The sequence below is a fragment of the Bombus pascuorum genome, chromosome 7, assembly GCF_905332965.1.
Source record: "Bombus pascuorum chromosome 7, iyBomPasc1.1, whole genome shotgun sequence".
NCBI lineage: Eukaryota > Metazoa > Arthropoda > Insecta > Hymenoptera > Apidae > Bombus > Bombus pascuorum.
In genome coordinates this window covers 6,081,571-6,095,263 of record NC_083494.1, presented here as the reverse complement: position 1 = coordinate 6,095,263, position 13,693 = coordinate 6,081,571, and the positions used below count along the sequence as shown (strand labels likewise).

General features: G+C 32.6%; 1 protein-coding gene across 14 annotated transcripts in view; it reads right to left on the bottom strand.

The window, feature by feature from the left end:
* Window positions 1-13,693, bottom strand: part of LOC132908951 (serine/threonine-protein kinase mig-15) — an 84,853-nt gene that overhangs the window by 34,907 nt on the left and 36,253 nt on the right. For all 14 annotated transcript variants that reach the window (XM_060963421.1, XM_060963423.1, XM_060963422.1 and 11 more), the window contains exons 3-4: window positions 6,735-6,791; window positions 57-101 (exon numbers count right to left, since the gene is read on the bottom strand). In XM_060963421.1, coding sequence (XP_060819404.1) covers window positions 57-101; window positions 6,735-6,791 — 102 coding nt within the window. The remainder of the gene's footprint in view (window positions 1-56; window positions 102-6,734; window positions 6,792-13,693) is intronic.

Below are 13,693 nucleotides of genomic sequence, written 5' to 3'. Positions count from 1 at the left end.
TTTGAATCCGTTTTGCAAGGAAATATTCATATTCTTTACGGTATTGGTATACTCACCCTTTTTAATACATTTATTTCTAATTTGATTTCTTCCTCTTCGTCCTGAAACAGATAATAACGCGAATTAATTACTTGTAACACGTATAATTTCCAACTAATTTTCATGATATCTGAATCACACATCTTCGAGACGTCTCGATACTTGATAGTTGATAGTTGACACATTTTAAATAATTGTTTCGATATGAAAAAGCTGTTCAAATATAAGATATAGTATAAGAATATTTCTACTTGTATCGTTATGCTCGACAATATTTATGATAACACTTTACTGACCGCTAGCGGTTCAACAGCATACGCACATCCGACCTGCAACTCAGGCGCAGATTCTCCCTAGCGCCGGCTCTGTTTCGATTTAGATTCTTCAATAACATTCTTTTCGTTCATCGCGAACGGTAAGTTTTTCAAATTGGTATAAAACTGTGGGAGCTTATAAAGCAACGCAACTGACGCAACTGAGCAAAGTACCTTTGTACTAAATAACAAATTACTGCTCAAATAATGAGAAAGGTTGTCGGCGATAAATTAATCAGCTACCGGTCGGTAAGCGTCGGCGACAAAAACCGATTAATCGGCTACCAGTCGATAAGCGTCGGCGACAAAAACCGATTAATCGGCTACCGATCGGTAAGCGTCGGCGACAAAAAGCCGATTAATCGGCTACCGGTCAGTAAAGTGTTAAAAAAACTTATGAATGTTATAAACGAATATCTTCTGACTAAAACGAGATCCTCTAAATTATTTGTTGGAACATGGATGGCTATCAAGATATTATGAGAAATACTTTTAAGTTGAATACTGTTGATTACTATCAGGAAGATAAGTAAGTATAACATTATAAATAAAAATAACATATTCATTTGTTGATTGAACATTTTACAAAATACGCAGAATGCTGACTAAACAAGTATTCCAAAAATAGATATAACGTAATTCTTCGCTTGTAAATACGTAGAAAAGACGTCGTTTGAAAATTTCGTTTGAAAATGCATACGTGTATTACTTGTAATTATATTGTTTAATTGAAAAACGTGTTTCTATAATTTAATGATATTTCAATTCAATAGTGAAAATTATTCAAGCAATGAAAAAATCTTACTCTCCAATATATGCTTAATACTTGTATAAAATACAGTGGTATATAAGAAGATACAATAACAGAATAACTATAAAATTCAAATCGCGTCACAATTTTATAAACAATTAAGTATAATGTGGGAAAAAGTGCTCTATAGTTTGCAGGAAATGATTGAAATTAATTATGACACTAAAGTAGTAGTCGAACATCGACAATCACGAAAGCCTACATATACTAGCCAAATTTTGTGTATTTCTAGCCTATCAAAAAAACTAAAAACGTATTCTGTAAGAAAATTATTTATACTTAAATATCAATAAAATTATCATGAATGCATTTATGTATATATTAAAGATTACAAATCATTAATTTTTTCAACGCTAAGAAGATAACATGATATTATTTATAGTTATTATATCGATATAATATTATGTTACTTATTATTTTTATGATTTTATATAGATACAACAGGTGTTTGTAATTTTTTTAATATATTGTCTTATATTTATTTCGCTGCTTTATTTCTTAATAAAGGTAGAAGCAAATAAATTGCGTTATATATTTAAAATATTAATTAAAACTTATTTAAAAACAGAGATAAAAATTCTAATGTCACCACTGGACTGTAGATCTTTATGCAAATTTATATTTTTCAGAATATAATTGAAAAAGTAAAATTATTTTACTTACACAGTGTTATCAAAAGCACTGTACTTTGGATATTTTATATATTTTTCGTATGATGCGCATTTTCTGCAGTTTTACGCTTTCAAATTTCGCATAAATACATGAAAACTTGCAATCTAATCCTTTCGCTGCGCAGCGCTCAGAAACAAATTGCTCTCTGAGCAGCCGGCGTGACAGTGGTAGATCGGTCGCGCCGATCGCACGATGCTCGGAGAAAGATATTCTGTCTGAGCGTCTATAAGCGCTGTTCACAGCGAAAGAGCTAGTCATGAGATATTAGCTTGCCAAGTACGAAATGTTTCTTTCGTTTTATAAAGAAATAATAGACGCACAATGTTTTTTGTTTTATATTAGTTTATTGAATTATGCACAATCATAATAATAGAAATAGAACGAAATGGATCATACTTAATTCAATAAAATAATATAAAATAAAAATTGTCTTTCATCTATTATCGCCTTATGAAATGAAAGAAATTTCTCGGACAACCTAATATTATTCGATGACTAAACTGTTAGCTACGTAAATCCGATGTGTCATATATAGCAAACATTGTAAATATAATGTAAGCCGGAAGCCATACTAAGCAAACATTTAATAATCAATAAGATTAAGGATATATACTTACGCAATTGTATGTATTTTTTAATTTATCAATTAATTTATTTATTTAGATTATATAATTAGATTAATTTATTAGATATTTAATTTATTAAGAAATTCACTGTAACTATCCTAAATAGGAATACGTGTTAAATTATCTTTAATAAATATTATTTTATACTATCTAAAATATTTTTTATCAATCGTGGATACCATTCACTCAACAAATCATGATATTGATAGGATGTTAGAGTTTCTTTATACAAATACAATTCAATGAACACTTTATCTACAGTGCGTTTTGACAGAGCATTACAAGTTGTATTCGGTACGATATTCGCTTATCGCACGAATGATAACAATAAAATGTACTTCATGTATAACGCATTTAATGATCATAACATATATGGTAAGTTTTGAAAAATCTGTCGGTACACATCGTAATTCTTAGATTGATATCTACAGTTACGGCCTTGAAAGTTTTCTTTATAATCGTTGCGTACCATGTTTCTAGAATTAAACGATAAGAGTAATTAAAGAGTAATCCGGAATTAACGTGAAATTATAAAAATTGCAGAACTTTAAATAAATGCGTCACGGGCTCCTTTTACTTGATAATTCTGAAACTTTCTCAAATATCATTTTCTCACCAAGTGTCGTATTTTTAGAAATTACGGTAAAAAAAGAAATGTTTTTGAAAGAAAATTTGATGAGTATACTTATGTGGTTGCCTGCGCGTACAACTTTTCCCCCGTAACTTCGGCGTTTTAAATATCTCGCTTATCTTTTATGATAAACAAAAGTTTCAGGGGAAAACTTTTTCCTGGTATTTCAAAGTTACCGAATTCTACTGAATGAGGATAGATATTTTTATCATCGTGAAATGATAGTTAAAGTCAAGACGAATTGAACAATCTATATTATGAACTTCGTGGTATTGTGATTAAACGAGAACATAATTAAAAAAATTGCTAAATAAATTACCTTATTTTATTATATTATTACCTTACTATTGCTTTAAAAAAAAAAAAAATAGCCTTAAGCGGCGCCAATGACGCAATTTTTTAGAAATATACCCCTCCCCCCCTACCTCGAGTCTGGAAACAGCAGACATCAGTTTAATACGATAATTTGAACCAGATACTTACAATTTAAAAAATAACTTTTTGGAACGAATTTCTTATAAAACAATGTTATTTTTCTAACGAAAATATAACTTTAATATCTTTCATTTCATTCTTAAATTAATCTCTCCTGGTTATATATCTTCTGGTTATATTATATTCATAACTTTAATGGTGGTTTTTTTAACACACCTAGTCTTTCTTAACTTGAGAATTAACAATAATTATCAAAGCATATAAGCTACAGTAATCGTGTATAGCCTGATCTAAGCACGAGACAATAGGACAATGCAACAAATCTAAACACGCCATCAACGCTCAAGTTACATCAGTGTTGTTTATTGGAATAAATTTTTATTCGAAAGATAACTTCTATTATCTCACTCGATCCCTTATTTTAACCGCGCGTTTCTTAATCACTTCCCCTTGTCTAATTAGGTTGTCTAGTTGAAATTGAAATGGATGTTCCTTGTCTTAAGATATTCAGACAGTTCGATAAACGGAGATCAAAGCTAGCCCGGGAGCTGAATTTCTCAGAAGTATTTGAGAGATGCGCCTTGTTATTGTTGTACGAAGTTTTATTCCAAACTGTTTCGCAATATTCGTGCATTCTTCTCCTCGGAAAATTTGTAAAGAATGCATTTGTCGTGTATGCATTCTTGTGAACTATACACGTCGGAGAATTTAGTCACTGGGAGACCGTTGCTATTTACCAAGATACCTAGTTAACAAAGGAAATTTTTATAGCTAAATCTACGTACGATGGCTGCCGAAAGTATTCGTACGTTTGCCCATATATTTTATAGACATATTACGTGTTATGCGAAACATTTTGAAATTTCATTAGCACTAAAATGAAGCGCAACCATCATGGTTACATCAGCAAAATTCTAAGCAATTCTGAAAATGTATACAGAAAGTTGCAAAATATTTTACACAAATCAAAAAGCTACTTAAACAGGCAATTATTCGCAATATTCAACGACGCTTATCTTCGTAGATCATCTTGAATGCTTTATATACAGGGTGCGCCGTTAGAATCCGGACAAAAGAAGTTTTGTGCAGAAAGTTGTTTATTTAAGTCAATACACAAAAACACATGAAAATGTTGTTATATCTCATTTAAAGGGTCCTTGCTGAGAACTTTTATTCTATGTAACCACCCTCTGCCTCTATGACCTGCTCTATTCTTGCTCTAAAGCGCGAGCACGCTGACTTCAACTGGTCGCGTTTAATTGTCGCGAATTCTGACTCGATAGCAGCTCGTAGGGAGTTGACGTTGGGGTGCCTGCATTTATTAGTTTGTCTCTCGATAACGCCCCACACGTAATAGTCCAATGGGTTTAGGTCGGGACTGTTAGGAGGCCAGAAATCTTTCGACCAAAACATGTCCACATTGTCAGAGAGCCAATTTTGAACAAGATGACTTGTGTGAGCAGGTGCGCCATCTTGTTGAAATAAATACGGCCTTCCAGAAGCCGTAATTTCCATCCACGGCTTTATTACTGTCTTCAGGACCTCCAAATAAACCTCCTTTGTGATTCTTTCGCCTTTTTGGAAGAAGTGCGGAGGCATGACGTCGCCCTCACTTGAGACAACGCTCAAAACGTGAACACTTGCTGGAAATTTGGTTTTGCCCACAACAGGAACATCTTCGAGATTGTGGGCCAGCCAACGGTCGTTCCTCCGATTCACTTTGGCATCCACCCGGCGCGAAGACTTTCTATAATCGCCGCTCTTCTATCGTATTCCGGGTTTTGCTTAACGAGTTCTGTCATTTTGAGGTTATAGAAGACTTATTGACATATTTAACTAACTTCAGAGTCAATCAGCACAAACATCTGAATTCTAATATGGTGGGAACTACAAATTGAATTCTGTCCGAATTCTAACGGCGCACCCTGTACTTATGCTTATATGCTTTATATATATCACATCGTACATTAATTTTTTACTAACTATGAGTTTACGGTAGGTATCTTGCAACTTGTATATATATTTTCAAATTGGCTTCAAATTTTACCGATATAATTATGAGAGTCGCGTATTTCGTTATAACGCTAATGAATCATTAAAATGTTTCTTCCATAAGACGCGGCGTAAAAGTTTTGTGTAAGCGTACGGATACTTCTGCGAACCGCTGTACGTACTCGAACAATTATTTATACTTATTCGCATATAGTAATCTCTACAATTTTATACACATTCTGAAAGAATATTGTTTCTATATGGACAACATAGAAAATACCATTAGTCATTCTTTTTCATCTTTAATATAATTATTGTTATCATAACAATAATTTCGTTACGATTGTAATATTTATTATTATTATTATTGTAACATTTTAAATACACGCCGGGGTATATAGTCAAAGAGGAGGCCAAAATAGAGTAAATAAATGAAGAATTTGGAGGCAGACCTCTAGAATTCCAGGAGAAAATGAAGACGACCACAAAGAATGAAATACCGAAAGAATGTAGAGGAGAGATAAACAGCCAGGAATAGGGGAAAACGAAATAGAGGGAAAAATGCAGGAATTCTACGAGCAAGAAGAAGCTGATCAATGGGCGAAGCAAAGGACGACCGTTGGTATTAACGTCATAGAAGAGTGAATAAGGAAATACGGAAAGAAAAAGATAGAGGAAAGGAGGAAGAAAATAGAGAGATCAAGATCGTTGAAACAATACAACAAGTGGAAAACAAAGGTAGAGCAAAATAGCGAGAAGAGAAGGGAAAAATCACAAAGCTGAAAACAATGGCGAGATTTTAGACGTGGAAATGAATGGGAAGGAAGTAGATACTGGGTGGAAGTGAATCGGAAAATGTGTAAATTATGCGAGGAGAAAGAAGAATCATGGCAACATATATGGAGGGAATGTAAAAAGTCTGAAATGATGAATACAACGGAAAAAGAAATTATGGCGGAAGAAAGGAAAGGAATGAAATGGGTGCTGGAAATCGGTAAGTAGAGGAAAGTAAAAGAAAAACAGACGATCCGAGAAGAAAAGTAAAAGTATAGAAGGTTAAAATTTTGTCATGTTAGAAAATCGTTAACTAATTTCTTATTTAGTGTTTTATATTATTTGTGTTAAATCGAGCTATAGTAGACTTTCGTGTGTCTAGAGAAGGTAAGTACTGTTATGAGACAAAACAATAGTATGTTTTAAAAACAGTTACTTACTTCTGTAACGTCCATAACTTTGATGGCTGCCAATTGTCCAGTTTTGGTATGTCGGCCCTGCAAAGTAAAAAATCAGATTATTAGTATTGTATTCAAATAAAACTGCTTTTTCTTCACTTAAATGACTAAAATAAATTGATATTACTTAATTTTAATAATTAATAATTTAATCATTTTAATATAGTGGCAAGTAGAAATCGCGCCAATCGTCAGGAAGAATCATTTCAATTATTACAAGAATCGCTCCGATCGTCACGAGAGAGAATCATTTCAATCGTCGAAAGAATCAGTCCGATCGTCAACCGAATCACATCGAACGATAAAACAGTCATTTCGTCCTTCAAGAATCGTTCGAAACCCTGACGGAGTTCTATCGTTTTTTATTAGAAAATCGATTTGATAATCGTGTAATCGTGTAATCAAGAAATCGTCTCGCCAAATTGAATTATTCACGACATCGTTTCGGTAGCATAAAGTTCATCCTACATAATAAATTAAACCGTCGCGGCACCTTCAGGACTCAAGACTCTATCCTGAAACAGTCGTTTCAGTATTAATTTGGCAGGTAATTGGTTGCGCGACAGTCGTGGACCAGCGTGACTAATTCAAGATTTACAAGGAAAGCTCAAGAAGGATCTGATCTCCGTGATTAGAAAGTGATAACACGATATATATAACGGATAAGGTGATTATTATCTGCACCTTAATTCACGCGAACAATTTTTTAAATATCATCAGTGAATCAAGGATGTGATATAGTCAAAAGCTGGTCTGAACTTTGTTTAATACAAAGTCAGAAAAGTTTGCAAATCTAAACTCATAAGAAATTCAGGCAGCCTGCAACAAGTAAATATTTCTTACAACACTTGAATAGTTTTTTCTTTCACGAACGTTCTTCGCCAAATCGATCACTTCTTCAATTATCTTTTTTTTTTCTTATTTTATTTTTTTTCCTTTTTTCTTTCTTTTTTTTTTTTTTTTTTTAATATCCATCGATATTCAAAATTCCAAGTTTCAGCGTTATATCTTCTTTATAGCCCAGTAATTAACATCTAACCAAAGATACAGCGGTTCGCGAAAGTATTTGAACGCTTACAGAAATTTTCATCGATATATCATGTCGAATATAAGGAACATCTTGAAATTTCATTAGCATTTCATTAGCAATTTAATGACACACGACTATGTATATACTGATAAAATTTGAAACGAATCTGAATATGTGTATAACAGATATAAGATATTTAACCCAAGCATACACCACACCAAAAAGATCACCCAAGTATTTCAAGTCGATCATTTGTTACATTAATATATCAGAACATTTAGTGAGACCGATTGTAGCACTAATTATACGTTTAAGACCACCATTTATACTGTATATTAATTTTTTACCGAGTGGACGATTTGTAATAAATGTCTTATCATTTTTAATACATTTTCGGACTGACTTTATATTTTAAACGTACGATCGCGGTAATCGCCTCTCAGAGCAGTGTTAATGAAATTTCAAAAAATGTTGTATAACGAACATAATATATTTATCGTAAGCGACAGTTATTTCTGACTGCAGAAGTTTGGAAGGAAGCATTCGTCGAAGGCCTGTCTAACTTAATCGAAAAAAACATCCGTCCGGCAAGCAGCCGAATATCTTTCTGCTTACGTTGTACAAATTTTCTATGATAATTGTTCGAGTAGTTTTGTGAGCAACCGTACTTGCTTCGAACCATATCCCAAAATATTGGAGTTTCGCCAAAGTAATACGTCATGGTGCACCGATGCTTACTATGTCACGTATTATTCGCTAAAATAAAGCAGAGCGCAACATCTTGCGTGTTTTTCAAATAGCCATTTCTCTTAAGAATTTCGAAAACGATTGAATTAATTTTTCGTCGGTGCATCTATAGTTCGTGGGACCATTGTACATTGTTCGATATGAAAGGAATTCAAAAAAGATGTAATGTAGATAATTATCGGTAAATTAGGAAATAAATTTACGAACGAGGAAATAGTAAACAATGTGAAAAATCCCACGATTCAATAAGGAAAGCAAACGTACAAATGGTTATGCAAACCTGCACGTAATCTAAGAAATCTGTCAAGCGATACAATCGCATGATGGTTATCGCGAAAACCGCAATTCATCGTTGTGCGAAGAGCGAATAGTACATACAGTTGCGTGGGAAAATTTTCGCATGATGTTTTAAATGGGATATCTGAAACAAGTTTCAACTAATATTGGGTTTCGGATATTCCAGCTAAAAGTGTAAAATAATATTTAAAAAAATATTATAGATGAAGATTGTTTACTGCTCCGTAGCTATCGCAAACTTTTTCAAATTATTCACGATTTTCCGACTGCTTTATAAGAAAATTCTGTACATATTTCATAGTGTAAATAGATTTACGTATTTTATTGTAGATCTTTGGTAATATGTTGTCATCATGTCATTTGTATAAACGCGATGACGAAAACAATTAAATAAAAAACAATTTCTATCACAAAACAATAAACGATCTTTATTTGTCACTAAGGTTTGCTTCACTTGTCATGCGATCATAATATCTACGTATCTATTAGTTAAAAATTGTCTATATATCGAAAAATCTATCGGGGACCTTTCGTTATCTCAACTGTATAACCCACGATCAGTAAATATATAAAATAACTGCGGACTACTGCGAGCGTCAAGCTTGTAAATGTGGAATAACTTTGTGAAACTTTTTTAAATTTCGATGTTTGACTTGACGAAGTCAAATAGATCCGTTTATCGACATAATTATTACGTATGCTATATTATACGAAATTCGCACATCATAAAAGAACAAGGCGTTAATCAGCCAGAAACGCAGATGTGAAATAGTTTACCTTTGAAAGATTCTAAAAAAATTTTTTTCTTCCGTAAAAAAAAAAGACAACAGTTAGAAGACGACACACGATCTAAACATTTCATTCAAAAAATTGTGTATCGGTCGACTAGTGTGAGATAGGTGGAGCACCATCATCGACTGATTCACCAATTTTATCATCGTCTAAAGTCAATGCGTACTCTTCGGTAGGAACATGCACGGAATGTAGAAATGCGAGTCCGGCGCTGCTTAAACAGCAAGAAAGAAAGAAAGAAAGAAAGAAAAGAAAAAGGACACGAGATATATAATGGTGACTCTGAGGTATTTATCAGCGACATTAGACTATAAAAACTATTTTTCTTGCATCTGACTGCAAGATGTAAGCGTATTAAAAATAAAGCGAGTTGGAAAAGCAATGAAACTTTTTTTTAGTTTGGAACTAACATTCTTTTCCAAAAGAACGGATGAGTTGCGAATTACACGGTTCCTCCGACACTTTTTATCCTCGCGATGAATAGGATACGATGCAATGAAAAAAAATGTTGTCTGGAACTTCAAGGTCCAAGTCAATTTTGTGGCTGCTTTTTTTGCAGATCTTCAACGATCCAGAGGTGTAGCATAACGCTACGGTGTTCGTGACAAATCATCCTGGAGCACCTTGTACTATTCACGAATCATAGATAAGAAATCTTATACAAATAAAACTAACGAAGAAACACGGAACTATCAAACTTCGAAATTCAGTGTTGTACTCAGACGAAAGTAAATTTATTATATTACAATTAATAATCCATAACGATTATGTGTTTGTTAGTAGGAAAAAATATAATGTTGCTATAAATTTGAAATATTTGCAATTTCTTATGAAGCACGAAGACTGTATATGGTGTGTGTGTGTATATATATTTATTTATTTATTTATTTATTTATTTATTTATTTATTTATTTATTTATTTATTTATTTATTTATTTATTTATTTATTTATTTATTATTGTATATAGAAATATATGAAACATATCTATCTATGTATCAAACGAAAAATCTTACAAAAAGATTGCAAGCATTATTTATACAAGTTATACAATAACAGGGAAGATTATAAGAAGGATAGGAAAGACGAATAGAAAACGAAGCAGATTAAGATAAAAAGAAACTATAAAATTTATCATAAAGAAACATTACATTGTTAGAGGAAGTAGTGAAATTTGAAATAAGGGTTCCTGGTGTAAATGTATTCTTTTCGAAATGAAACGCATTTCCAATGAAACAATTGCAAAAGTATTATAAAGTAGCTCGTATAATAATCTGCGTGAAAGAAGGCGAAGAAAAAATGGGAAAATATTTTTAATGCAGCGGAAGACAACGTAAATATTCTGCATCTGCTAATAAATCAAAATGATTTAGCAAATTTTTAATCGTAATGAACAAGTTTTAAGAAATAATAGGTAACAGTCTAGTATAGGGTGTATATTGAAGTTGAATGAGAGCGTGTGTGAGAAATTTATATAGATCAATATCATCTTATAGCCGGTAGGCAAAAATTAGTAAAATATATATATAATACATAATGAGTAATATTAATTGCGTAAGTTCTGTATTCATAGAATACAAACTTGAAGAATGAGCGAAGAGAACAAGTTTTAAAAACACAGTTTGGCCCAGTTGCGTAGGATGCTCTGTATTGAATTCATCTCAGATTTGTAAAGAGGCTAAGTCTTGTTCAATTTAACGTCGAAGTAACAACTGAGCGTCAAGTTTCGCCTTTCGGTATCATTGAACCTTACTTTGAGGAAAATAATCGGACTGTGACAGTAAGTAAGAGGAGAATGTCACTGGAAGATACATGTATATTGCTAGAATTTCCTGATACCGGGGAACACGGTAAGCTCTAGTTTCAGCAGGAAGATACAACGGCACATGGAGATTTTCTGCAAATTGTGCAAGAACTCTTTCCCATTCAATGGCAAACGAGATGTTCGGATTAACAGCTGCGAACACGTTCTTTTTCACGCTTGAAAATAAAAGTTTATACAATGAAATCACGATTATTCGAACACGTTTCGTACATAAACAATTCGATCTTCTATAGAAAAAAATTTTTGTCAACCAACGATAATACCGACGAAAGGGTCATACAGCTTTGTAAGCAATTTTTAAAGGATTGCTGTTATACGGCGACGTACACTTGGGTGGGTGTTAAATGTACGACGCTAAAAAGAACACGAAAAAAGCTAGTAAACTACGCTGAAGACACCATAAAGAAGAAATGAAAGATAATATTACGAAAGATATAAAAGAAGCTCTTTCTGCATTGAGTACAATACTAGGATTCAGTGATTATGATAATGTCGACGCGACGTGATAGAACGGTTGCAATGTGATGAAACTTCTTCAATAATTGACTATGGTACCATTGTTATGTGTGCTTGGAATAATGAATTGGAACACGAATACAACGGCTATGATGACATTCCCAACATTTTGAAGTATTTTAAGCTTTAGGTGTGGAGTTCGGATAATACGATGTATAAAAGAAATGTAATTTTATCAAATTAAATCTGCAAAGGAAGTTGAGCGCTTATGTAGCTAAAAGGATTCAAAACCAATAAATCTTTAGTCAAATATTTAGTTTCGTTAGTTGCATTCCGTATTTTTTTAATTCCATGTTCTTTCTTGAAATACAAATATAAAGATAAACATCAGCAAAGTGTCTATTTTGTTATCCGAAAGTTCGAAAATTCTTATCCTTCTTGTCCTTCAATTAGTCCGTATAATCGTTCTTATAAACGTCCTACTGCATTATAAAGAACAATTTGTACAAAAAAAGTGCTGACATATTAGGATTTCGAAACGCATTTTATTCTCAATAAGGTCATGATCCAATGTACAAGGTAACGTATAATGCGTCAATGACGTTTACATGCAGACTTACCAAACAATAGCTAGTCTTTCACTATCACATAAATGAACACGTATGATAGGAACTTGGAAAATAGGTGCACCAATATCGTACATCATTAAAATAATATCTCAAGGAATCTTTAAAAAGAGAACAAAAAACAATGTATTTCTTTTTCAATGAAACATGTATAACAATATATACCAAATAGATTACAAGATATTATTGGATAATGTTAAGGTTATTCCGTGTATATGGAATTAAAGAAATGCGTGGGTAAATTGTAAGGTATTGAAAGTATATACAGTGCTGGACAAAAGTATTGGCACAGCATGATTGTTATGATAGAAATGCTTATAACTACTAAACAAATTGATTTAAACAAAAAACTTTTTGACGTATTTATTTATTATCTATTCTAGTTTATTACATAACAAGAGCAACAATATAAATAAAATAATACGCAAAATAATAACAAAAATATATTTTTTGAACATTTTATGGGTGGACAAAACTATTGGCACAGTAGAATATTTACGCTTATAACTAATTACATAATAAACTTCTAATATTTTGTTGGCAGTCCTTTTCTTTTAAGGACTTCCTTTAATCTTCTGGGCATCGAGTGGACTAATTTTTTAGTGAATTCAGGTACAATATTGCTCCATTCCTGCAGAAGAACTTTCTTCAGTTCAGACTTGCTTGTGATATTATGTTTCCTAATTCTTTTTTCCAATTCGTTCCACACGTGCTCAATGGGATTCATATCGGGACTTTGAGGTGGTGTGTTTAATGTGTGGGCAGTATTATATATTATCCACTGACGAACAATATACGCCATATGTTTAGGATCTCGATCCTGCTGAAAATAGAAATCCCTGGGGAGGTTTAATTTTTGAGTACTTTTCAAAAGATTTTGCTTGAGTATATTTAAATATACATATTTATCCATTATCTCATCAATGAATATAAGTTCTCCTACACCCGATGATGCCATACATCCCCACACCATTAAACCACCACCCCCATGTTTCATGGTGGCTTGCAGATTCAGTTCGTCCATCTCTGTGTTGGGTTTTCGCCATACTAATATTCTGCCGTCAGATTTAAAAATATTAAACTTACTTTCATCTGAAAACATGATCTTTTCCCAAAAATCAGTATCTTTCGTAACAAACTCTTTCGCGAATTCCACTCTTTTCTTTTGGT